This window comes from Camelina sativa, chromosome 13, assembly GCF_030686135.1.
Source record: "Camelina sativa cultivar CO46 ecotype springtype chromosome 13, ASM3068613v1".
Classification (NCBI taxonomy): Eukaryota; Viridiplantae; Streptophyta; class Magnoliopsida; order Brassicales; family Brassicaceae; genus Camelina; species Camelina sativa.
In genome coordinates, this window is record NC_141892.1 from 22,965,922 (window position 1) to 22,990,135 (window position 24,214).

General features: G+C 34.6%; 4 protein-coding genes and 1 pseudogene across 4 annotated transcripts; 2 read left to right on the forward strand and 3 right to left on the reverse strand.

The window, feature by feature from the left end:
- The first annotated feature begins 355 nt into the window (after window positions 1–355).
- On the forward strand, window positions 356–2,903 carry LOC104737235 (amine oxidase [copper-containing] gamma 1). Its single transcript, XM_087480186.1, has 3 exons — window positions 356–1,997; window positions 2,114–2,227; window positions 2,337–2,903. Exons 1-3 carry the CDS (start codon window positions 663–665, stop codon window positions 2,901–2,903), a joined length of 2,016 nt encoding a protein of 671 aa, XP_087336312.1. The 5' UTR covers window positions 356–662.
- A 2,932-nt stretch (window positions 2,904–5,835) lies between these two features.
- On the reverse strand, window positions 5,836–9,842 carry LOC109125243 (flavonoid 3',5'-hydroxylase CYP75B138-like). Its single transcript, XM_019235125.2, has 2 exons — window positions 8,827–9,842; window positions 5,836–6,504 (listed from the first exon to the last, which is right to left on the reverse strand). The coding sequence occupies exons 1-2, from the start codon at window positions 9,073–9,075 to the stop codon at window positions 5,893–5,895; spliced, it is 861 nt and encodes a 286-aa protein (XP_019090670.2). The 5' UTR covers window positions 9,076–9,842; the 3' UTR covers window positions 5,836–5,892.
- A 3,024-nt stretch (window positions 9,843–12,866) lies between these two features.
- Window positions 12,867–14,999, reverse strand: LOC104737237 (flavonoid 3'-monooxygenase CYP75B137). Its single transcript, XM_010457366.3, has 2 exons — window positions 13,843–14,999; window positions 12,867–13,614 (listed from the first exon to the last, which is right to left on the reverse strand). The coding sequence occupies exons 1-2, from the start codon at window positions 14,773–14,775 to the stop codon at window positions 12,991–12,993; spliced, it is 1,557 nt and encodes a 518-aa protein (XP_010455668.2). The 5' UTR covers window positions 14,776–14,999; the 3' UTR covers window positions 12,867–12,990.
- Window positions 15,000–16,265: 1,266 nt separating this feature from the next.
- Window positions 16,266–18,256, forward strand: LOC104738409 (uncharacterized). The gene is made up of 3 exons (XM_010458588.2): window positions 16,266–16,649; window positions 16,945–17,141; window positions 17,218–18,256. Exons 1-3 carry the CDS (start codon window positions 16,266–16,268, stop codon window positions 18,254–18,256), a joined length of 1,620 nt encoding a protein of 539 aa, XP_010456890.2.
- A 1,159-nt stretch (window positions 18,257–19,415) lies between these two features.
- On the reverse strand, window positions 19,416–23,418 carry LOC147929879 (uncharacterized; annotated as a pseudogene).
- Window positions 23,419–24,214: the final 796 nt, after the last annotated feature.

Genomic DNA, 24,214 nt, shown 5'->3' on the forward strand with positions numbered 1-24,214 from the left:
AACCACAGAAAAGACAAAATATCACATAACAGAACAACCTTAAGATTTAGAAACAAAACAATGAAAATATAATCTAGTTATTTTCTCTCTTTATTGGTTTATTCTTTAAGCTACAGAACTAATTTCGTTTTTATTTAATAAACCCAAACAGCATCGTTTAGTTGAAAGTAAAAAAAAAAAAAAAAAGACAAAAACTCATACTGCTGTTTTATACGGTTGCCGTATATACGCCGATAAACTCGCCGTATATTCAGCCATATTAATCCAAACCGTATTTATGAAACTTATATCTAAAACGGTAATGTATCGTATAGACACAGTATATATGGCCGTCAAAGGCGTATGTTAGAGCACTAATGCGTAGGCACAAGACATAATATTGCATTGTAGGTTTCTAGGAGAGGACAAATGTTTACTTCTCCTTTCTTCAATCGTCAAAGATAAGATTCCTTATGATTCGTACGTGTACTTAACTTTTTTTTTCTTTTTCTAAAAGCATGTGGTAGATATTTTATTCGGTAATGATTTGTATATATCTTTGTGCTGTGAGGTGAGTCACGTAATAATGAGTTAAGCTCACTAGTTTCTTTATTTTTATATAATACGATAATTCCTATGACCTTCACTCACCAAAGCAACAAAACAAACAAAAAAAACCTGACATGGAACAAAAAACATTTTTCCGGTTAACTTTTCTCATAGTCACGGCCGGTTTCATCATCTCTTTCACATCCACTAACTTCTCTCACGGACCGACGAAGCTTCTTGACTGCACCGATTCTTCCTCTTCACCTCTTTGCGCTTCTAGAAACTTCCTTTTCAACAAACAACAACCACGACCAATTCCTAAACACGATCCTAAACCAAAGACTAAAAACCATGACCATGCGTCCGACACACCAAACCATCCTCTAGACCCACTCACGGTGGTGGAGTTCAACAAAGTACGATCAATACTCACCTCACACGCGCTATTCACCTCCGGTACACCTCACGCGTTCCACACCGTCGTTCTTGAAGAGCCTGACAAGAATCTTGTCCGTCTTTGGGAAAAAGGGAACCCACTCCCTCCGAGGAAAGCTTCCGTTATCGCACGTGTTGGCACCGACACGCACGTGCTCACCGTTGATATCTCAACGGGTAAGGTAGAGGCAGAGAATATCCCGGTTAATGTTTCTGGTTACCCGATGATGACCATAGAAGAGATGAACGGTATGACGGTTCTACCATTCTCAAACGCGGAATTCAACCGTACGATTCTTTCTCGTGGAGTTAATCTAACGGACGTGATTTGCTTCCCAATCTCATGTGGCTGGTATGGTAGTAAAGAAGATAACGCAAGGGTAATTAAAAACCAGTGTTTCTTGACTCAAGGTACGGCCAACTTCTACATGCGACCTATCGAAGGTTTGACTATTCTTATCAATTTAGATACAAAGAAGGTGATCGAGATATCCGATACGGGTCGGGCTATACCCATACCCGGTTCAACCAATACTGATTACCGCTTCGAAAAGCTCGTGACCACAGACAAAACCCGACGTCTAAACCCGATATCAATCGAACAGCCACGTGGTCCAAGCTTCGTCATAGAGGACAACCATTTGGTGAAATGGGCAAACTGGGAATTTCATTTAAAACCAGACCCGAGAGCAGGTGTGGTTCTATCACAGGTCAGGGTACATGATCCGGATACTCAAGAGACACGTGACGTGATGTACAAAGGGTTCGTGTCCGAGCTTTTTGTTCCGTACATGGATCCATCGGACGCGTGGTACTTTAAGACTTACATGGACGCAGGGGAGTATGGGTTTGGGTTACAAGCCATGCCACTCGTACCGCTTAATGATTGTCCACGAAACGCAGCGTATATGGACGGAGTTTTCACAGCAGCTGATGGAACACCGTTTGTGAGAGAAAACATGGTTTGTATTTTCGAGAGTTACGCCGGAGATATTGGGTGGCGTCACTCCGAAAGCCCCATCACAGGTTTACCGGTCAGTGTTTTTTTTTTGTTGCCTATGTGTTTTTTATTTACATAGAAAAAAGTTTTAAGGTTTAAAAAGTGAAGTTTATAAAAAAGATAATGTTAATTACAATTTTAAATCAGTAGATAAGGGAAGTGAGACCAAAAGTGACGCTTGTGGTACGAATGGCAGCTTCGGTAGGTAACTACGATTACATCATTGATTATGAGTTCCAAACTGATGGGCTTATCGAAGTTAAGGTACTTTTTACTTTATATCCTTTTCCAAAATGTAAAAGATTCCATGGAATAATGCATATTTTCACTTTCTTGTCATGAACCACTATAGTAATGCAGTTGATAATGACAGGTTGGGCTTAGTGGAATATTAATGGTGAAAGGGACAACATATCAAAACAAGAAACAAGTGGAGAAAGATAAAGACGGTAATGAAGAAGAGCTTCACGGCACGCTTCTGTCTGAAAATGTAATCGGAGTAATTCATGATCACTACGTCACTTTTTACCTTGATCTTGACGTCGATGGCCCCGACAACTCATTTGTTAAAGTGAACCTCAAAAGGCAAGAGACTGAGCCAGGTGAGTCACCGAGGAAGAGTTACCTGAAGGCGGTTAGAAACATTGCAAAAACCGAAAAGGATGGTCAGATCAAGCTTAGCTTGTATGATCCATCAGAATTCCACGTGATCAACTCTGGTAAGACCACTCGGGTTGGTAACCCGACGGGTTACAAAGTTGTGCCTAGAGCGACAGCTGCTAGTTTGCTTGACCATGATGACCCGCCGCAGAAGAGAGGAGCTTTTACCAATAACCAAATTTGGGTCACTCCCTACAATAAGTCGGAACAATGGGCTGGTGGCTTGTTCACTTACCAAAGCCACGGTGATGATACTCTGGCTGTTTGGTCAGACAGGTGATTAATTTCAAAATTATAATTATTAATATAGTTATTATATAGTTAATATCCGATTGTTTAATTTAATGCATTATTGGTGTCTTGCAGGGATAGAGACATAGAGAACAAGGACATAGTTGTGTGGTACACACTTGGCTTCCATCACATTCCATGTCAAGAAGATTTTCGGATAATGCCCACGGTTTCTTGAGTTTCGACTTGAAGCCCACAAATTTTTTCGAGCGCAATCCAATCCTAGGGGCCGCTCCTAACTTCGAACACGACCTTCCGGTTTGTGTAGTTCAATCTGTTTCTGTCTGAGAAGAGTAAAGTACAAAATAAAGATATAGCCACGTTTGAATCTTCCATAAATCTTGGTGTACTCTTTATGTCCACACAATGTTTTTATGGGCTTAAATTTAGTAAATGCTAATGTATATGTATGTTTATAAACGAGAGTTCATAGTGCCTACGTCGCCTAGCAGGGCCACTTTCTATTTCTAGGCTTCTAGCCTCCTAGATATTGAACACTGGTTCAATATCTTAATTTGCTAAAATAGTATGTTTTAGTAACCCATTAACAAAAAATATTTTTGGCAAAAAGGTATTACGTTTTGGTGACTAGTTCGTTGGTATCAAGTTATCCGTAAAAAGTTTAGGAAAATCTAAATTCTCTGAAATTTTGAAATTTTAGAAACAATTTTGTACGTTTTAAGATTATATGGACGTTCAAAAAAGTAAAAGAAAATAAAAAAGAAAAAATCTTGCAATGAAATATATCATATTTTGTCCGTTCAAGCTTCCGACAAAAGTTTCTAATGAAATAACATGTTTATAACAGATTTAGTATCTTATCAAATTGTTTGTTACATGTTTACACATAAATGTAGGGGTCCTTATCTCACCTAATCATGATCTAATATAGAACGATAAGTATTTTTTTTTATACATAATCTATTTTAGTAATTAATATAATTATCTTATAACCATACGGTCCATAACTAGTTATGCAAGTCCGACTAAACAAAATCCGAATGATACGAAACCTAATATCTAACAACTCTTTCAGTAACTTTGGTATTTTTTTTTTTTTTTTTTGTCGGCTAACTTTGGTATTTTTCTTACCGGAATTGTTTGATTTTCGTTATCAAGAACCTTTCAAATACATTATACTGTTTTTAACCCCAAATAACAAGTAATAACGAAAAAAATACTCAAATATTATCCAAAAGTTTGTTTATTATTCATATATAATAATCTTCTAAAAATTGCTCAAATGTTTAGTACCCTGGATATAATTATAATTTAGTTTTTCGATTTTGATTAAAAAAATAAAATAAAAATACACATCAGCAAATTAAAATACACATTATTTTCGATTTTCAACGTCACAACCCGAAAAAAAAACTTAACGGCTGAGTTATAGTATTTACGAGAAGACGAAAAGTCTCGTCGATTCATATGACGGCTGAGTTATAATGTTTTGTGGCTGAGTTATCACAAGAAATAATATGAAACCAAACAGTTGATTTATATTACTTAACGGCTGAGTTCTAGTATTTACGGGAAAATGAAAGGTCTCGTCGATTCATATGACGGCTGAGTTATAATGCTTTGTAGCTGAGTTATCACAAGGAATAATCTGAAAGCAGGAAACGAAAGGTCTCGTCGATTAATATGACGGCTGAGTTATAATGCTTGACGCCTGAGTTATTGCACAAAATAAAACAAATGTATTACAATAATACTGCATCGGACAAGTTTTCGCATTGTGCCCAACTTGTTTACATCGAGAGCATGCATTTAGCTCATGGCTAAACGCGTCCAATCTGTAGTCTTCAAGAACAAGCTCCACAAGCTTGTTGTGTGTTGTGCCTCCATCTATCTGCACAACTATACACCCTCTATCGTCGGTGTTAAATACATATCTCTGTTTCTTTACCCAATTACCGGAAACAACTAGTACCGGAACTGGATTCATGAAAGAAAATGAAGAACAAGGTGAAGAAGAAGGTGAAGAAGAAAGTGAAGAAGAAGTAGAAGAACAAGGTGAAGAAGAAGGTAAAAACCATGTAAGAACAAGATTCGAAGGAACGACATTTCATATTTCCGGAGAAGAAAGATGATGAGATGGAATGCTGACATGGATGATGCGTCTGACGTGGCAAGTCAGCCATCAAACAAATTATAACCGATCCTAAATAAAACTCAGTCATCAAACAAATTATAACTCAGTCACAACATGAATAACATTACAGTAATTAAAAAGCAAATAAATGACAGCCAAATTCAGCCGCTTCATCAACTGAAAATATGTAACACAGCCGTATCATTTAATAAGTCAGTCGTAACTGAATAATATTCTAGTAATTAATCTTTTGCTACTAAGTCAGCCGTGAAATGGCCGAGTTGTACGATAAGTCAGCCTATCACGACTGAGTTATAGTTTTTAACCATAACTCAGTCGTAACTACATCTCATAAGTCAGCCGTTTTTCATAACTCAGCCACCCAAAAAACGTTAATTCAGTCGTGTCGTAGTGATAACTCAGCCAAAATTTTGACAACTCAACCATCGGGTGAAAACTCAGCCGTAAGGACGGCTGAGTTAAAGCATAACTCAGCTAGTTTTTAATAAGCCAGCCATAACACTAGGCTGAGTTATGCTCTAAGTCAGCCGTCCGCTCTTACTCAAATATTTTTTTCCATAAATCAGCCACAACATACCTATAACTCAGCCGTCATTACCTCTGTAACGCGTTATGGCTGAGTTATTTAATACACGTCAGCGATTTCTGACGTGGCGTCTGACGTGACAATAACATTTTTGTAATTACGTTTTTTCCGGTAACATAAAACAAGAGCACAGTGGATATTTTGAAATTACACGAAATTTTCTAGTAATAAAATCTTTTTTTTTGTGGATTCTGCTAATATTATCTAAAATGTATAACATCTGAGTAAATCTTCCTAACTTTATTTTCGCATTGCCAAATGTAACAATCTTCGCATTTATAGATAAAGATCCGAATCGGACAACCTTGGAATGGGCAAGGCAACAAGACTCAAGACAATCCCAAACTTCTCTTCTAAATCCAACACTTGTCCTTCTGGTATCTTCCAATCGAACGAATGCAGTAGTGTCGCGAGAGTGTACAAAACCATCCTCTCGCCGAGTGCTACACCGGCGCAAATTCTCCGACCAGATCCAAACGGAAAATAGCTATAATTGGCTCCAGTGAAATCACAAGTGTTGTTATCAAGAAACCTTTCTGGACGAAACACTGTTGGGTTCTCCCAGACATTTGGGTCTCTCTGAATAGACCAAACATTGACGAAGATCTTAGTGTCTTTAGGGATAGTGTAGCCGCCTACCAAGGCTGTTTCAGCCGGACAGTGAGGGACTAACAAAGGAAGAGTAGGGTGAAGCCTAAGCGTTTCTTTCATAATGGCTAATATGTAAGGAAGTCTAGTGATGTGTGATTCTTCAACAATATTGTCTTTGTCGACAACTTCGTCTAGCTCGTGTTGTGCCCTTTTTATGAACTCCGGGTTGCTCATTAGCTCAGCCATTGCAAACTCTATCGTGTTTGTTGATGTGTCTGTGCCCCCAACCACCATATCCTTCACACATAAACAATAACATTAATGAACAAATCACTTTTCATAACAAATGGTCGGAACTTAAATTCACCGACAGACTTTGCAAACGAGATCTAAATTTTAACAAATGTTATTATATAAAATTGGGTTTTGAAAGTTAGTTATCAACAAGATTTTGACATGTGTCAAGTTTATATCAATCTGAGATTTTGATAGGTGTAAAGTTAATATTTTTAATAATAGGAGAGATTTGAGATTACTACAAAAAAATAATTTTTTTTGTTTCAAACAATATTAATATTGTAAAAAGATAATTATCATAAAATTATAAAAATTACAAAATTTAAAAGTTTTTTAAAAATAATTATAAGGAGATTATATATATACATATATATATTTAATAAAATATGAAATTATATCATTATTTATTTATTTATAATATTAAGTTATTAATTCTACAAAAAAAAGAAATGGGATTAAGGAAAATATACAGTTAATTGTTAATTCTAAATTTTTATAAATATTCACTTCTATATAAACATAGATCGTCTCATATTTTTCATCTAACAAAACAATTTATTGAAAAATATTGCTTTCAACTTTGTTCTAGTGGTAAAAAATTTTTAATAGAAAAATAAATTTTCTTATTTTTTAAACATAATTTTTTTCCTACTTTCTCATTTTTCAGTTTGTAATAGGTAAGATTAATATGTTGACAAAAAAAAATATATGCTTCTTGTTTTTCTAATACTGTATTTAAAATTTAATGTAGTATTTTTAGATTGTTTTATTTAATTTATCTTTTCACCTTTGAATTATTTGGTATTCATATATTATCGTGTTTATAATTTTCAATTATTTCTATATTTATGTCAAGTTTATTTTCTTCTAATTTTTTCAACCTTGATTGGTTGGTCATAGACCTTTTTTGTGCAAACATAATTGTTACCATTCATTTAGTCCCAAAGAGAGATAAGGAGTAGAAGCTCATCAACCTAATGGTTAGATAAAGTAGGCTAATCAAACATAAGCTTACAACAAACATAGATAAATAGATTAGAAATAAATTGTTGTTGATAGATCCATAGGAGTTTGGAGACTGTGACACCCTGTTTTGCGGATATGTTTAAAATAATTGATTTGGCCACCTATGTCACTAAAGTGCACTTATCTTTTCGATCAAGGGTCCTGAGAGAACTCCAGAGTTAAGCGTCCTTGAGCTGGAGTAGTTTCAGGATGAGTGACCTTTCGAGAAGTGATTGTCGGAGCTGTGCGAGTGAAGACAAAACACAGAGAAATATCATATGGTAATTTATAGGATTGGTAAACAAGTATTTAAAACCTCCCAGATGTTACAAACCAGCCGTAAGATATGGGTGGGCCAGGAGTAGATGTGGGGTCCATTGAGGAAGGTGGCCCATGGACTGGGAATGGACATGGGGATCACTAAGTAAGGTGGCTGTCGGGGCGTTCTAGAGACAAATGCTACATCATGGTGTGTCAAAGGCACTTCGAGGAATACATTGGAATTTTAACATTAGTTACTATCAAAAGATTTTGTGACGTTAGAAAATGGTCTTTAGTTTATTTGATTGCCGGAGCAAATCATTTTGAGATTGCTAAAAGACGTGAACTTCTCTCCACACATGAGGAGGGCAGAGCTGAGGTTCTATCTATGGTGGAGGAGGTTGGACGCAAAGTTATCACCCCAAAGGAGGAAGGTGGATGAGGTTGGACGTAAAGTTATCTTCCCAAGAGAAGAAGGTGGAGCCAAGGTTCTCTGCATGATGGAGGATGTTGGATTCAAGGTTCTCTCCATAAAGGAGGAGAGAAGAACCAAGGTTCTCTCCATGGTTGGTCATACATTATTGTGATGATACATTATTAATTAGTATACTTTGAGCCAATAATTTTAGTAATTAAAAAAACTATGCAAAAGTGAAACTAAAAAAACAACATTTAATAGTTGGCTTAATGTATTCATATAGACATTTTTTAGGTGGTGATAAATAATCTATTTGTAACATACAATATATTTAGGTGTAAAAAATACGTTTTTAATAGTAACATATATAAAAGATTTGTAAATAGATATAAATAATTATATTATAGTAAAAATAAAACTTATAAATATAACTTACAAAAAAATTTAATATATTTTTATTAATTTTTTTTTTATTTTCAAAACTTTAAGCTCGCACATAGACCGGATTCTTATTTAGTATAACTATAAAACCACAATTCCGGAGTTTCGTAATTAAATTATGTTTTTGCACATCAATGATTCCAAACTACCAATACTATTATCCTTAAATTATAAAAATGAAACAATTAATTATATACCGTGAGTACGGCTTTGACATGGTTAGCGGTAATGGGAACCGCATCGAGCTCTAGAGAACACACACGCATCCTCTTAACAAGCCCTTGAAGATCGAATCTCGCTAGCCACGGGAAAAAGTCAGAAACATTAGGCTCACCCAAAAGCCCGGTTAACTCAGTGATAACTCCTTTAAACTCTGTTCCTACACTCTCCATCTCCTCTGCTTCCACCGACCCTCCCCATAACATATTCATAGTCAGATTCAACATCGTCAAAAACAATTGATCTCCGACTTTAATGGGGGATTCTTCTTGACCTTTCTTGTATAGATATCTCGTTCTTTCTCGGACTTCTTTGCGTCGGGCGTAGAAAGAGTCCAAAGTCTTGCGGCTAAGGAGTTTGAGAACCAAATTTTTCTAAGCTGTCTCCACACGGCGCCGTATGGTGACTAAACGATGTCAATACCGCCATATGTAGCGGCTCGGCCAGTGATAGGAACGTCTCGGTTTGCGAAATCGATATCTTGATCGTTCAAGATCTCTCGAGCTAGCTATGGAGAGTTGACCACGACGGTTAGTTTCGAGTCAAGATTGAGTTTGAAGATTGGACCGTGTTTTTTTGCTAGGTTAGCAAAGTAGGTGTGAAGGTCCGGGTCAAGAAACGGGAGGTTTCCGACTATTGGTAGCCCTCGTGGTCCAGGGGGTAGAGGCGGTTGTGGCGAGCGTTTGGAGATGTACCATAGAATCGATAAGATGGCGGTGAGAATTAGAATTGCGTAAGGAGTGAGATTAAATGTGTTTTCGGGAAGAGATCTGAAATCGGTGACATTTTTGAATCATGCATAGTGTTTTTTGAGGAAGAATCTATGAGATCATCTAAGAAAAGGAAAGTGTTGTTTAATGATAGTATTATTTCATCGTATTTTCTTTTTCGTCGTCCAAAGTTATTTTATCTTTACTCTCTTACGATGTACTTTAATCAATAATAATATAGGTGATACTTTCAATGTTTATAAAATAGGAAGATATTGCAACTCTAGACCCTGCATCTAAAGAAAAACAAAACTAATGTGAAGAAAAAAGAGAAAATGAAAAGGAAAAATGATAGCGAGTTACTTCAAATATACACCAACACATAGTCACATATACAAACAATATAAATGTCATGTTAACTATGCAAATTATTGTCATCACATAAGAACATCTATAAACAAACATTGGTTATGTGTACAACACCATAAACATTCAAGATTGGCTAGAATCCGACATTGACCGACGTTGACCAGTATTAACCGGTGTTGACAGGCGTTGACCAGAAAAAATATTCAAAAAATATTTTTTTTTTTTTAGAAATAATATTTTTTTGTTTTTCTATATTTTTGATAAATAAAATAAAAAAGATAAATGATTTGTATAATTTACAAAAACAAAATATAACACCAAAAAGTTATACGGTAAAAAAATACAAGAAAATTATATACAGAAAAAAAATTATATGACAAACAAAATTTGTGGTATATCTAATAACTAATTTTGTTAATACAAAAAATATACCAAAAATAATATAATAAAACTATACCACCAAAATTTTATGTGTAATATATTTTTTCATAAAAAAATAACAAATATAAACATATTTTTTTAAAAATCTTAATTTTGTATCTTCAAAAGTGGGGGTTTTAAATATTTTTTTATCTTTTTACTTATTTATAAGATTATGTCATTTGAAATATATCCAATACATTGCCAACTATTTCTTTGTTTTTAATAAGAAAAAGAAAAGAATAAAATAATAAAAATTCTATTTATTTACATGAAATACATATATCTAGAAGATAATTAAAAATAAAAGTTGATTTTTTAAAATCAAATAAATAGTTGGCAATGTATTGGATATATTTCAAATGACATCCTTTATCATATAAAGCAAAAGTCACATGTCCAATCGTGTAAAATCGTGTAAAAGTAGGAATTTAAAAAAACATGTTTTCTTTTTAATTAAAAGAAAACAAAAATAAATGTGCACAAATGCGTGTAAAGGTAGGAATCGTAATTAGAAAACTATTCTACCAAAATTAACCATTTCAGATTCTTCTATGTAATAACATAAAACTCACAATGATGAACTGTAATTAATCTTCACATGCTTTTTTGCTCTTCGTTATCAAAATACATAAAAACAAAACAAAAATATTATTTTTAGGGAAAATAGAAAATATATATTTTTTTTTGAATAATTATTTTCTAGTCAACGTCAGTCAACACTGGTCAACACCGGTTAATACTGGTTAATGCTGGTCAACGCTGGATTCCAGCCAACCTAAAATGTCTATGGTGTTGTATACATAACCTATGTGATGACAATAATTCACATAGTTAACAAGACATTTATATTGTTTATATGTGTGGCTTTGTGTTAACGTATACTTCAAATAGTTGACAATCATTTTTCCAAATAAAAAAAAGAAAAAAAGCTAATAATTTCGATGGCTTCTAACGTCACTAACAGGGGACCATTTTGTTGAGGTTGGACAATGTTCCAAAAATTTGAGATAGAACATAATTGAGGAACATAAATGGATAGAATCATAGAACCATACTCCTCATTCCTCAATAGTAATATGGACCGACAGGAAAAAGAAAAAGAAAAAAATTTGAACCTTTTTTCCATGTAAATTTTTTTTTTATAACAAATTTGGATCCTAAATATTAACTAAAAAAGCCCAAAAATTTAATGGATTCTGTGCACATGCACACCCAACACATTTTTTTGTACATTTGAGGACTCATATTTGTCGGACCGGCACTGCCTAAGAGGGCCACTTTCTAGCCTCCTAGATATTGAACACTGGTTCGATATCTTAATTTGCTAAAATAGTATGTTTTAATTAGCATTTGGATTAATCTTAGCATGTGCAGGACTGCATAACTTTCTTCGTACAGAATGTCGATCAGACGAAGGTGTCTTCCCTAATGAAAATAATGCAGTTAACAATGGAAATAATTCTGTCAATATAGATGAAAGTGATAGAGAAAAACTTCTCGAGACGCAAGAGCAAGACTGAGAAAATGCAAATAATTGAAGACAATCTATAACGGAAGACATGTGGAAAGATTCTACGATTTAAAAGTTCATTGATAAATAGATTTTAGTTTTCAATTTTTGCATTTAATAAAATTGCTACATCTAATAAACTATTGTACTGTTTGTTTCTGTTGAATTTTTAACTCCCAGCCTTCGTGGATAGAGGATGAAGGAGCGAATTTATCTATTTTCAATTTGTTTACGTTGTTTGAAGCTAGTCTACTCTTTTCTACGTTAGATGTAAACTAGAAAAATTTATCCATTTTCAATTATATTTAATTCTATTCAAATCTAATAAAATGAAACAAATTATAGTCGTTAGAATCACAAAGAAAGATTTGAAAATCTTTTACAATATAAGAAAATCTATGAATTATGTCATTAATTATTTTTTTAATAAATTCTTTCAAATTCTAGGCTCCAATACCACCCCCTAACCCATTAACAAATTAGCATTTGAAGTTTTAGAAAATATTTTTGGCAAAAAGATACTACGTTTTGGTAACTAGTTCGTTGGTAATCAAGTTTTCCGTAAAAAGTTTAGGAAAATCTAAGTTCTCTAAAATTTTGAAATTTTAGAAACAATTTTGTAAGTTTTTAGATTATATTGACGATCAAAAGACTAAAAGAAAAGAAAAAGGAAAAAAATCTTGCAATGAAATATATCATATTTTGTCCGTTCAAGCTTCCGACAAATTTAAAGTTTCTAATGAAATAACACATTTTATTATAGATTTAGTATATTATCAAATTGTTTGTTACAACTTACATGTTTACACAAATGTAGGGGTCCTTATTTCACCTAATCATGATCTAATATAGAACGATAAGTATATTTCTTATACATAATCTATTTTAGTAATTAATATAATTATCTTAGAATCGTACCATGTTAGACTAGTTATGCAAGTCCGAGTAAACAAAATCCGAATGATACGAAACCTAATATCTAACAACTCTTTCAATAACTTTGGTATTTTTCTTACCGGAATTGTTTGATTTTCGTTATCAAAAACCCTTCAAATACATTATACTGTTTTTTACCCCAAATAACAAGTAAGAACTTTATTTTCGCATTGCCAATGTAACAATCTTTGCATTTATAGATAAAGATTCGAATCAGACAACCTCGGAATGGGCAAGGCAACAAGAGGGGTCTTGAGCTTTAAGACAATCCCAAACTTCTCTTCTAAATCCAACACTTGTCCTTCTGGTATCTTCCAATCGAACGAATGCAGTAGTGTCGCGAGAGTGTACAAAACCATCCTCTCGCCGAGTGCTACACCAGCGCAAATTCTCCGGCCAGATCCAAACGGAAAATAGCTATAATTGGCTCCAGTGAAATCACAAGTGTTGTTATCAAGAAACCTTTCTGGACGAAACACTGTTGGGTTCTCCCAGACATTTGGGTCTCTCTGAATAGACCAAACATTGACGAAGATCTTAGTGTCTTTAGGGATAGTGTAGCCGCCTACCACGGCTGTTTCAGCCGGACGGTGAGGGACTAACAAAGGAAGAGTAGGGTGAAGCCTAAGCGTTTCTTTCATAATGGCTAATATGTAAGGAAGTCTAGTGATGTGTGATTCTTCAACAATATTGTCTTTGCCGACAACTTCGTCTAGCTCTTGTTGTGCACTTTTTATGAACTCCGGGTTGCTCATTAGCTCAGCCATTGCAAACTCTATCGTGTTTGTTGATGTGTCTGTGCCCCCAACCACCATATCCTTCACACATAAACAATAACATTAATGAACAAATCACTTTTCATAACAAATGGTCGGAACTTAAATTAACCGACAGACTTTGCAAATGAGATCTAAATTCTAACAAATATAACTTTAAAAAGACAATTCCATAGTTTCGTAATTAAATTATGTTTTTGCAGATCAATGATTTCAAACTACCAATATCATTATCCTTAAACTATAAAAATGAAACAATGAATTATATACCGTGAGTACGGCTTTGACATGGTTAGCCGTAATGGGAACCTCCGAGTCACTTTCTTGGTCTTTTAACTTCATCAAATATTGCAAGAAGTCTTTGCTTTCACCATCATGATCATCTCTTCCTTTTAGCCTTTGCATCTGCTCAATGGCTCGATCGAGTACCGCATCGAGCTCTCGAGAACACACACGCATCCTTTTAACAAGCCCTTGAAGATCGAATCTCGCTAGCCACGGGAAAAAGTCAGAAACATTAGGCTCACCCAAAAGCCCGGTTAACTCAGTGATAACTCCTTTAAACTCTGTTCCAACACTCTCCATCTCCTCTGCTTCCACCGACCCTCCCCATAACATATTCATAGTCAGATTCAACATCGTCAAAAACAATTGATCTCCGACTTTAACAGGGGATTCTTCTTGACTTTTCTCGTATAGATATCTCGTTCTTTCTCGGACTTCTTTGCGTCGGAGCTCGTAGAAAGAATCCAAAGTCTTGCGGCTAAGGAGTTTGAGAACGCAAATTTTTCTAAGCTGTCTCCACTCGGCGCCGTATGGTAACCAAACGATATCAATACCACCATATGTAGCAGCTCGGCCCGTGATAGGGACATCTCGATTTGAGAAATTGATGTCTTGATCTTTCAAGATCTCTCGAGCCAGCGATGGAGAGTTGACCACGACGGTTAGTTTCGAGCCAAGATTGAGTTTGAAGATTGGACCGTGTTTTTTAGCTAGGTTAGCAAAGTAGGTGTGAAGGTCCGGGTCAAGAAACGGGAGGTTCCCGACTATAGGTAGCCCTCGTGGTCCAGGGGGTAGAGGCGGTTGTGGCGAGCGTTTGGAGATGTACCATAGAATCGATAAGATGGCGGTGAGAATGAGAATTGCGTAAGGAGTGACATTAAATGTGTTATCGGGCAAGAGATTTGAAATCGGAGACATTTTTGAATCTTGCAGAGTGTTTTTTTGGGTAAGAAACTATGAGGTCATCTAAGAAAGTAAAGGAAAGTGGATAGTATTATTTCAATATAGTAATAAATCAATAATAGGTGATACTTTCAATGTTTATAAAATAGGAAGATATTGCAACTCTAGACCCTTCATCAGTTCATCTAAAGAAAAACAAAACCAATTTAAAAAATGAAAATGAAAAAAGGGGAAAAATCTATTAATTTCGTTGGCTTCTAACGTCACTAACAGAGTAACAGGGGACCATTTTGTTGAGGTTGGAAAACTTTCCAAAAATTTGAGATAGATAACATTATTGATGAATTTAAATGGATAGAAGTAGAACACATTTGACATTTGATTACTTTCTTGTCTCGACTATTTGATGTGAATAACTGAATATCCATGAGTGATGAGTCTCTTTGAAATTCGGTCGTCAAACTTTTTTTCTCGTTTTATACTGTTTTAAGTTTTCAATGCGATTTTTATAACTAATTTTTAGATTTGCGTTTTATCCAAATTTAAATAAATCTATATATATATAGATGGCTATTAGTGGTGGAGCCAGAAAACTTAATTATGGAGGTCATAATATTTTTTTTTCAAAAAATTTGTCCATCTATACATTTTTTTTAAAATTGTCATTTTTACCTAAAATACCCATAGAAATTGAAAAACCCAAATTTAACAAGTTTTAAAATATAAAATATAGGAAAATAAATAGATATACAATAATAGAGGTAATATAATTTAAAAAAAAAATGTATAAGTTGTTTTTTTTATGGATAAAATTTGATATAAAAAATTTAGGAAACGTTTTCTGCTGTACTGAATATTTAAGATGATGTGTTCTAACATTTTGTACATGTTATACTAAATTCAGGAATAGTTCTGTTCTAAATAGTTTAGTGGCCCGAAATTCTGAATTCTACAAAATTCAGAATTTGTATTCTACGGTTTACTCTATGTTCTAAACGTTTTAGTATAATCTTTCTACGGTCTGCTCTATGCTCTAAAATCATTAGAATATGTTTTATTCTTTTTACTCTATCTCTGAGAAAATTAGTAGGCATCTACTACAAAAAAGTATATTGTATACTCTGAAACTTTTAGTGATCGCTAAATATAGAAAGTGAATCTTTAGAATAGGAAACTCAATATTTATCTAATAATTAGGTGAGATCGTAATTGTTTGTTAAGATTATGTTCTACGAAATTTAAAAAAAGTTGTCTAACTTTGTTGTCTAACTTTTTTAGAAATTTTTAAAATAACCCTAATCGTTTAGTGCAGTAGTTTATGGTCTGTAAAACCGTTTTCTCCCATTTCTTTTCACCATTTTCGACCGATGGCAATGCACATCTATGTTAAGAGTGGTGTGTAGAGATTGTTTGACAATCGTGAGTGGAGATTTATTATTGATGAAGAAAATTGTGGAAGATTACTAACTTTGCAATCAAGTACAACACATGAAGAATTGAAGATTATGGTTTCAGAAGCCTATGGAATAGAGCCTAATATGGTTGATATGGAGCTAAGTTTTTTACCCACAGATCTCTCTGCTGATTGTCCTCCTGTCGTTATGATGAATAATAGTCAGGTCACAAATTTTCTTTCATACTATAAAAATAAGAAAACAATGAATTTGTGTGTGACATTCAAAGGTGGTGTTGAGGATGTTGGGAGCAAATTCAAACTGGATTTGAATAAAGAACCATGGTTTTCAAGTGATGAAGATGGTGATGGTAGACCGAATGAAAACCTAGCTTTATTTGTGGGTACTGATGATACCAAACGGAATGTTGTTTTAGGGAAAAAAACATTCGACGATACGAAAACGCCGGTTATGGTGTTGGAACGTCGTTCAAAGGTGTGAGCGTAAGGAAAGGTCAATATTTCAAAAGCAAAGAAGTGTTACAAGCAACAATGGAATTGTATACGATGAGGTACAACTGTGACTACAGGGTTACAAAATCTGATACAAAGTTCTGGTGTATACGCTGCATAGAGGATATTTGCAAATGGAGTCTTCGTGTTGAGTGTTTAAATGGGTCTACGTATTTCAAGATCAACAAGTTTGTGGGGACCATAATTGTTCTCCTTCAAAGAAGAAGAAATTTTGTAGGACACCTTCAGCTAAAACAATTGGACATCTCATTATGCAGAATTATGAGGGTGGATTAGAAGGGCATAAACCGAATGATATCATTAATATTATTCGTACAGAGTATGGTTGTGATTTAACTTACTCTCAGGCATGGGAGTCTCGCGAGTATGCAGTGAACGAAGTTAGAGGAATTCCTGAGAATAGTTATGGTAAAAATACCAAGGTACTTGTACATGATACAAGAAGCGAATCCGGGTACGTTTACAAATTAAGAAGTTGATTGCGACAGTAGATTCAAATATCTATTTATTTCTTTTGGTCATTCAATAAGAGGATTTTACAAGGGAATGAGGAAAGTTATTGTGGTTGATGGAACATTTCTGAAGAACAAATACAAAGGAGTTATGCTAGTTGCTACAGATGTAGATGGTAACTCTAATTTGTATCCAATAGCATTTGGAATTGCTGATTCTGAGAATGATTCTTCATGGGAGTGGTTTTTTGAGCAGCTTAAGGTTGTTATTGGAGATGATAAAGATTTATCTTTCATATCAGATAGGCATGTGTCAATTAGCAAATCACTTGAAAAATTTTATCTATTGTCTACTCATGGTATTTGCATCCATCACTTGATTGGTAATGTTATTACATATCACAAGGGAAGGGGTGTGGCTGATTTGGTTTCAAGAGCGTCGAAAGCTTATAGAGTTGCTGAGTTTGAAAAACATTTTGGAGAAATTTGCAACATCAGTCCTGTGACTGGAGAGTACCTAGAGGATGCTCAGGTTAAAAAATGGGTTCGATGCCATTTCCATGGATACAAATATGACTTGAACACAAAAAATGCTGCAGAATCGATCAATTCAGCTTTGAGATCACCTAGAGAGTATTCAATAATCCCTTTATTAGACAGCATCAGAGAGATGTTAACACGCTGGTTTATTGAGCAAAGAGAATTAAGTGCCAAGCAGAAAGATCCTTTAACTGTTAAGGTGGAGAATAAGATTTCAAGAAGAATAGGGAAAGGTAAATACTTTAAAAGTTATCGGATTGGAAGAAACATTTTACAAGTTAAAGCGAATAGGGTAGACTTTGTGGTTGACTTGGAGAGAAGGACATGTTCATGTGGGAAGTTCCAAATGGGCAAAATCCCTTGCAGACACGCCATCAAAGGAGCTTTTGATATATGTACTGATCTATATCGATATGCTGATGATATGTATAGTACCACCAGTTGGAGAGAGTATTATGAGGAGACTGTTAATCCAATAGGTATTCCAGAGAACGAATGGGGCGTCCCTGACCACATTGAGGCTGCAAAAGTTTTACCACCTGAAACAAGAAGACACCCTGGTAGACGAAGAAAATGAAGACATGAAACGGTTGAAGACAAGATAAGAGCGTCACATTAATCACAATCGTCAAAGAGACACAAGTGTAGCCGTTGTGGTAAAGAAGGACACAACAGATCAACATGTGATGTCCCAATATAGTTATGGTTATGTTTTATTCTTTGGTAGGTTTTTAAAACATTCCCAGTCTATGGTTTACTCTTGAGTAGTCAAGTCTGGTTACAACATTTCAATATTTCACTTTTTCTGGTTTCTTACTTAAGAATATGAAACCAAGTTAACAACAACACTGAAACTCATGTAAAACGGTGAAGGTCGTCCAAAGGGGAAATATGCTAAAAAAATCAAGAAAAAAAAAACAACAACATCATCAACCTAGTAATTTGCTGCATCCAATCATGATCATGCACAACACCACTATGATCACCACTATGATCACCTCTATCTTCTCAAATATCTCCTTTTCCATCTTCTCGTAAACTAGTTTCTCAAACTCCAATCTCTCTGTTCTGAATTCTTTCAGATGCTTCTCAAATCCAACATTCTTCACAGTTAGTGTATCTATCTCGTTGACCAAAGCCTCATCAACCCATCTAAAGGTGTGATCATCGTTCCTAAGCTACAAGAAGCCCAACTGTTATAATCAAAAATAATAAAAAAAAATCAAACGTGTAACAATACCAATTTACCTTGTTTGATACAGCAAATTCACAACGATAATATCTCCGATAAGGATTAGGATCAGACTTCGATATAAGGGCTACAATTCCTTCCCCGCACCAACATCTCCTTGGGACACCAATCACTCTTCCTCTTGCACGGGAACTAGTTGATCAAGTCGAATTTGTGATACATTGCTCATCTTCTTCTCACAATCGAACAAGAACTAGGTCGACTTTAGGTTTGTTAAATTTGGGGATTTATGTGTGTCATTGTAAAGGATCGGGTTTGGTGCAAGATACAAAATCAGTTAAGTTATTAATTCGGTATTAGCTCTTAAACCAAATTAAAAAATTGGTTTGGTATTAAACCAAATTAAAAGTCGGTTTCTTGGTTTGATAGACTTGGTGAACAAGTCATCGAAGACAAAGACAAAAGTCGTACCATATATTAAGTTAAAACTGAAACCAAAGTCATATAATGTGTCAAACTAAATACATACTAAAAAGATGAAAAATCAGTCAATTTCGACTCTATGAGACTCTAACTTTGGAGGGACATAGTTCTGCATTCGCTCAAGTAATAGTAGATCATGTGCAGCTTCCCATATATCGACAACAATCTTCAAACGCGCTTCTTTGATGTTCTCATCGTTTATCAAATCCAAACTTAGAGATTGCATATGACACTCGATGTATTTCAATGCATAGACCCCGCAATCGCTCTGTGACTTATTCAAGTCGGGCAGCACCTTCACGTCTATGACTTCATATTGTGTCAAAAGAGTTGATTTTCCATTTACCTTTGCATTAATTTCTTTCAAAATCCTTGGGATGCAAGTTGCGAATGACTCCACATACCTTCTATTCTTGTGTCCAACATACTCGAAGACTTCAATAGTTCTTAAGACGAAGTTAACGCAAATAGAAATCCAGTGGTTGCCGTTGACGAAAATCGGAGGGTAGATCCTGTCAAAATCTGTACCCCATTGTTTACCTGTCTTTCCATGAGTAGGAAACTCACCAGTAGCGTAAGCGAGAAGTGTACTATCCCGTTTGTGGGCACGCTTTGTTTTCAAGTACTTGGTATACTACACTTTGATTCTCTGGCTGAACATGCAATTCATAAAACCCACACGGTCTGACTTCATTCGCCCTAAAGATGTGTTCTCTCGGAATAAATACATCATCGCATCCATTTCCTTGAAAACAAACAAATAAAAGATAATTTTAATTTTAACCATGGTAAAATAATGAACAATTTAAGTGCTGAGAAAAATCAAGTTTATACTTACTTGATTGTGCAGCCACTTGGTATGAGTAATGACTCGATCAAGTAATTCAACACTAATTACCGATGGACCCAACTTAAGTTGCTCGCGACTGTGAAACAAATAGTAATTTGTAAGCTAAAAAATTTAAAATCTGGACAATTATAAAATCGACCCTGGAAAAACAATTACAAGACGTACCCAAGATTCCTCTGCCATGCTTCCAAAGTACTCCATCTAACATCGGATACAAAAACCAAAGCAGCATCCTCGTCATTCTTTCCCGCATTTAGTGTAGGATCAACGTCGGGCACACATGGTTTTTGCGAAAGATGTCCCACTGTTTTCTTTAAGAACTCTTGAGTGTTCAAGAAATCTTGAGTGTCAACATTAAGATCTATGGACCCCGAATTGGTGAACAAATCATCGAAAACAAAGTTGTCGTCCTGTCAATGAAAAGATCAAAGTTTAAAATTAACAAACATATACATCAAAACAAAGTTTAATGTTAACAATACAATACATAAGTTCACCAACACAATTACAATACATAAGTTTACAATTAGCCGAATATTTTCAAATAACTTACATAGCCGAATGTTTAAAAAAAAAAACATAGCCGATTTCTTAAACATTAAATTAAAAACAAGTTTTACCAAGTTACTTTTTACGTACCAAACTCTTTGGTTGAACGGATGGTGATTTCCCCTGTGTCAAAAATAAAATTACATACACAACACCAAAGCATATAAATTATTTATTGACTTACCACATCTTTTGGTTTAAAGGATGGTGGTGTGGCTTGTGTCGAAGTTGATGCTAGAGTCGATAGTATCTCCTTCACTTCTGATACATCCTCCTCCATCTTCTTCAATCGCTGGCATATTTCTTCCTTAAAAGGCTTGAAAGAAGCTTCAAACATACCTTTGATGAATGACTTCATTTCTTCATCAAAACCATGAGTGCCCGACGTTGCGGCTCGCTGACATAGGAGTTGCATTTTTCGACTCTCTGCACCATGATCAATCTGCTTCATCTTTCTCTTCTTCGTGCTTGATGCTCCCACATGTACATTTGCTTCTTCTCGCTACTCTCCAACCCAGACAATTGATTATCTCCATCACTTTCCTTTTCAACATGATCATCTTCATTTACAACCTCCTCTATCTTCTCTTCTTCAACATCATTAGTTTCAACATGACCCCACTCATGGTCTCTAAAATCGTAACCAAATCGCACCAAATCGTTTACGTTTTTGACTCCCACATCATTGATCTCATCATGCCTAAAAAACTCTATATCATCAAATATGTCAAAATTTCCTGACCTCGAGATGTATAGATAAACGATATCCTACCAAAAACACATTAACAAAAATTTTGGTTAAGCAATAGTAAAAAAACAGAACCATATTCAGACCATGACAATTAAAGAAGAATAGAGAAAATAAATTACTAACCTTTGGTCCAAACGATTGCTCTATGATGATAATGTCTTGATAAAACACTTTTGCAGCTCCCTTCCAGTTAGAACATCTAGCACCGTTTGTGAATTCCTTGTTGATCTTTTCTCCCAACAATTCTCCAATCACTGGAATTGCTTCCATAACCCATACTTGAAGTGCGAAGGAAAAGCCATTAAGGATATAACTGTTGGTCTTCTTCAAATCCTTTCTTGCGTCCATGATCGAGGTCACAAGATAGTCAAAAGAATGTAAATCCCAAGGATAAGCTCTCAACTTATCAAGATCCATCACCAACTTGATGTATGAGAGAGGGATCTTTTTCTTCTAGTCCTTAGCCATTACCAAACCAGCTATGACACACACATATACAAATCTTAGCTTGTATTCAGGTTCCCACTTGGGAGCTTCTACTAGGTGCACATCCATCAACCTCTTAATGGTGATCTCCCAATCTCTCTTCAATAATCTAGCCCAAAAACCTTTGTCCTTCTTCCAACTGTCTTCTTTCCAAGATTTCAAATCTAAGCTGAAATAATCATTGCATTTGAGTCCAGTGACTGCATAATATTCTTGCATCGTAAATCTCATTGGCTTCCTTCCAAACACAAACCAAAGCTCATGTTTCTTATTTGTGATCAACTGCCGAGACATAATGCTGTGTATCAAACGCGCAGAGTATCCTAACCCATTCTCGTAGATGGCAAACACATTAGCAAACACAGGATCACTCTTCAGTTTCTCATACTCGGTTGGCAAAGCATCCTTGATTCTTGTCATGATAGACATTCTGCAGCTATTGTTTATCTGCTTCACTTGTGGTTCATCACCGTATTTGAAAAGGCGTTTAGGGTACTCCTTTCCAACGCCTAAACAATAGATTAAGAAAAATTAAATCAAGCACAACAATAAGAGTTGATAGAAATAGCTTTCATGGCAAGAATCACAAGTATTCATGCCTTAATTTAACTTTCAAAATATATAAAAGTACCTTCATTTATCATATCGATTGATCCTGATTTTTCACACATGTAGAAGCTAGTCTTCGAAATGCACCTGAAATGTGAAAAAACAAACATATCACAATCAAAGAACCATGAAAGCAAACATGATGATGAATCAACTACTAAAGATAAAACTGAAACCTCATCATAGGATACATTTGTCTAGTAATCGTTAACACAACAAGAAAACAAGAACATGAAGAAGAAATGTAAAATTCAGTCTTTCAAAACATAAAATTCAGATTTTTCTAGTAATAATTCACACAACATAAAATCCAGACTTTTAAAACTTAGGATATGGAGATGTCTCCAAAGAAATGTAAACTTTTAAAATTTAAAACATATCACCAACTCAAGCTATCGGGATTGAAAAAATTCTTGACACAAACTAACCTACAATTAGATGAACCAAGACAAATTGCAACAATTTCAATGCTCTCATCTCTCATAGCTCAATTTAGTAATACGAATTCAAAACCGATTAAGAAAATCAACATGCAACTCCAAAATCGATACACAATGAGAAATCTTAGAGTGATTTACACTGTAATATGAAGCCGAATGTCAAATGATGTGAAGAGAATCAAACAATATTGAACGATGGGAGCAAACAAAATCATGGGAGCAAATAAGATGAGAAATCAAGGATAAAACCAAATTAGGAGGGAGACAAATCAAGGACGAAACTTCACCCATATGAGAAAAGGATGAAAAAAGAAACTCACCGTTGTTGATTAATCGGAAGAACAAGCGGCAATAATTCACCGTCCGTCAAAGCCGCCATCGATGTCAATTTTTATTGTTTACGATTTGTTAAAAGTGAAAGCTAAGTGTAAAAGAGTTTTCGGGTTTTAATTCTTTGGGGGTGTAGAAACCTCTAAATCGATTAGAGGTTTCAATTATTTTTGTTTTTCTTTTTAAATTTTGTTAATTATTATTTACTGTATTTTTTTTTTGTTTGTTTTAAAAATCAAAGGTAAAATTGAGTTTTTATTATTATAAAACCTATTTCACCAAACCTAAAAAATTAGAGTACATATAGACATTTTTTGAAAAAACGTGTTTTTCCAATTTTCCCAAAAAAATTTACGAAGAAAGAGAAAGAGACTTAGATCTTTAATTTAGAGAAATTAGGCTATGCTTATGCATTGATTTTTTTGATCAACTTTAAATTTAGCAATAAAATCAATTAAATGTTTGTTAGAGAGCAGTTAATAGATTTCTAATTAATAACATAGCCTAATTTCTCTAACAACCTTATAAGAGAGGGGTTAAAAAGAAAATTGGGAGGTGCCAATAAGATTTGAGAGGGGTGTCAATAAGAAAATAGCCTAATTTCTCTAACAACCTTATAAGAGAGGGGTTAAAAAGAAAATTGGGAGGTGCCAATAAGATTTGAGAGGGGTGTCAATAAGACAATATGCTTCTTAAACAAGTGAAATTACTTATTTTGACAAAAGCTAAATTGAAAAAAAACAAAAAAGTTTTTTTTTTTGATGGGAGATGGGAGACAAAGTCTCCCATGATTATTCATAACATAAAATTAAATACAAATCTGTCTTGGACGTGTAGTACCATGA

Excerpts from the sequence above, each read along its gene's own strand:
- LOC104737235 (XM_087480186.1), top strand. The coding sequence starts at position 663 with ATGGAACAAAAAACATTTTTCCGGTTAACTTTTCTCATAGTCACGGCC. Across the intron at positions 1,998-2,113 it reads GCCCCATCACAGGTTTACCG|ATAAGGGAAGTGAGACCAAA; the intron begins GTCAGTGTTTTT and ends TTAAATCAGTAG. Across the intron at positions 2,228-2,336 it reads ATGGGCTTATCGAAGTTAAG|GTTGGGCTTAGTGGAATATT; the intron begins GTACTTTTTACT and ends TGATAATGACAG.
- LOC109125243 (XM_019235125.2), bottom strand. The coding sequence starts at position 9,075 with ATGTTGAATCTGACTATGAATATGTTATGGGGAGGGTCGGTGGAAGCA. Across the intron at positions 6,505-8,826 it reads ATGTCAAAGCCGTACTCACG|GATATGGTGGTTGGGGGCAC; the intron begins GTATATAATTAA and ends TTATGTGTGAAG.
- LOC104737237 (XM_010457366.3), bottom strand. The coding sequence starts at position 14,775 with ATGTCTCCGATTTCAAATCTCTTGCCCGATAACACATTTAATGTCACT. Across the intron at positions 13,615-13,842 it reads ATGTCAAAGCCGTACTCACG|GATATGGTGGTTGGGGGCAC; the intron begins GTATATAATTCA and ends TTATGTGTGAAG.
- LOC104738409 (XM_010458588.2), top strand. The coding sequence starts at position 16,266 with ATGGTTTCAGAAGCCTATGGAATAGAGCCTAATATGGTTGATATGGAG. Across the intron at positions 16,650-16,944 it reads TGTTGGAACGTCGTTCAAAG|AATTATGAGGGTGGATTAGA; the intron begins GTGTGAGCGTAA and ends CTCATTATGCAG. Across the intron at positions 17,142-17,217 it reads GATACAAGAAGCGAATCCGG|AGGATTTTACAAGGGAATGA; the intron begins GTACGTTTACAA and ends TCATTCAATAAG.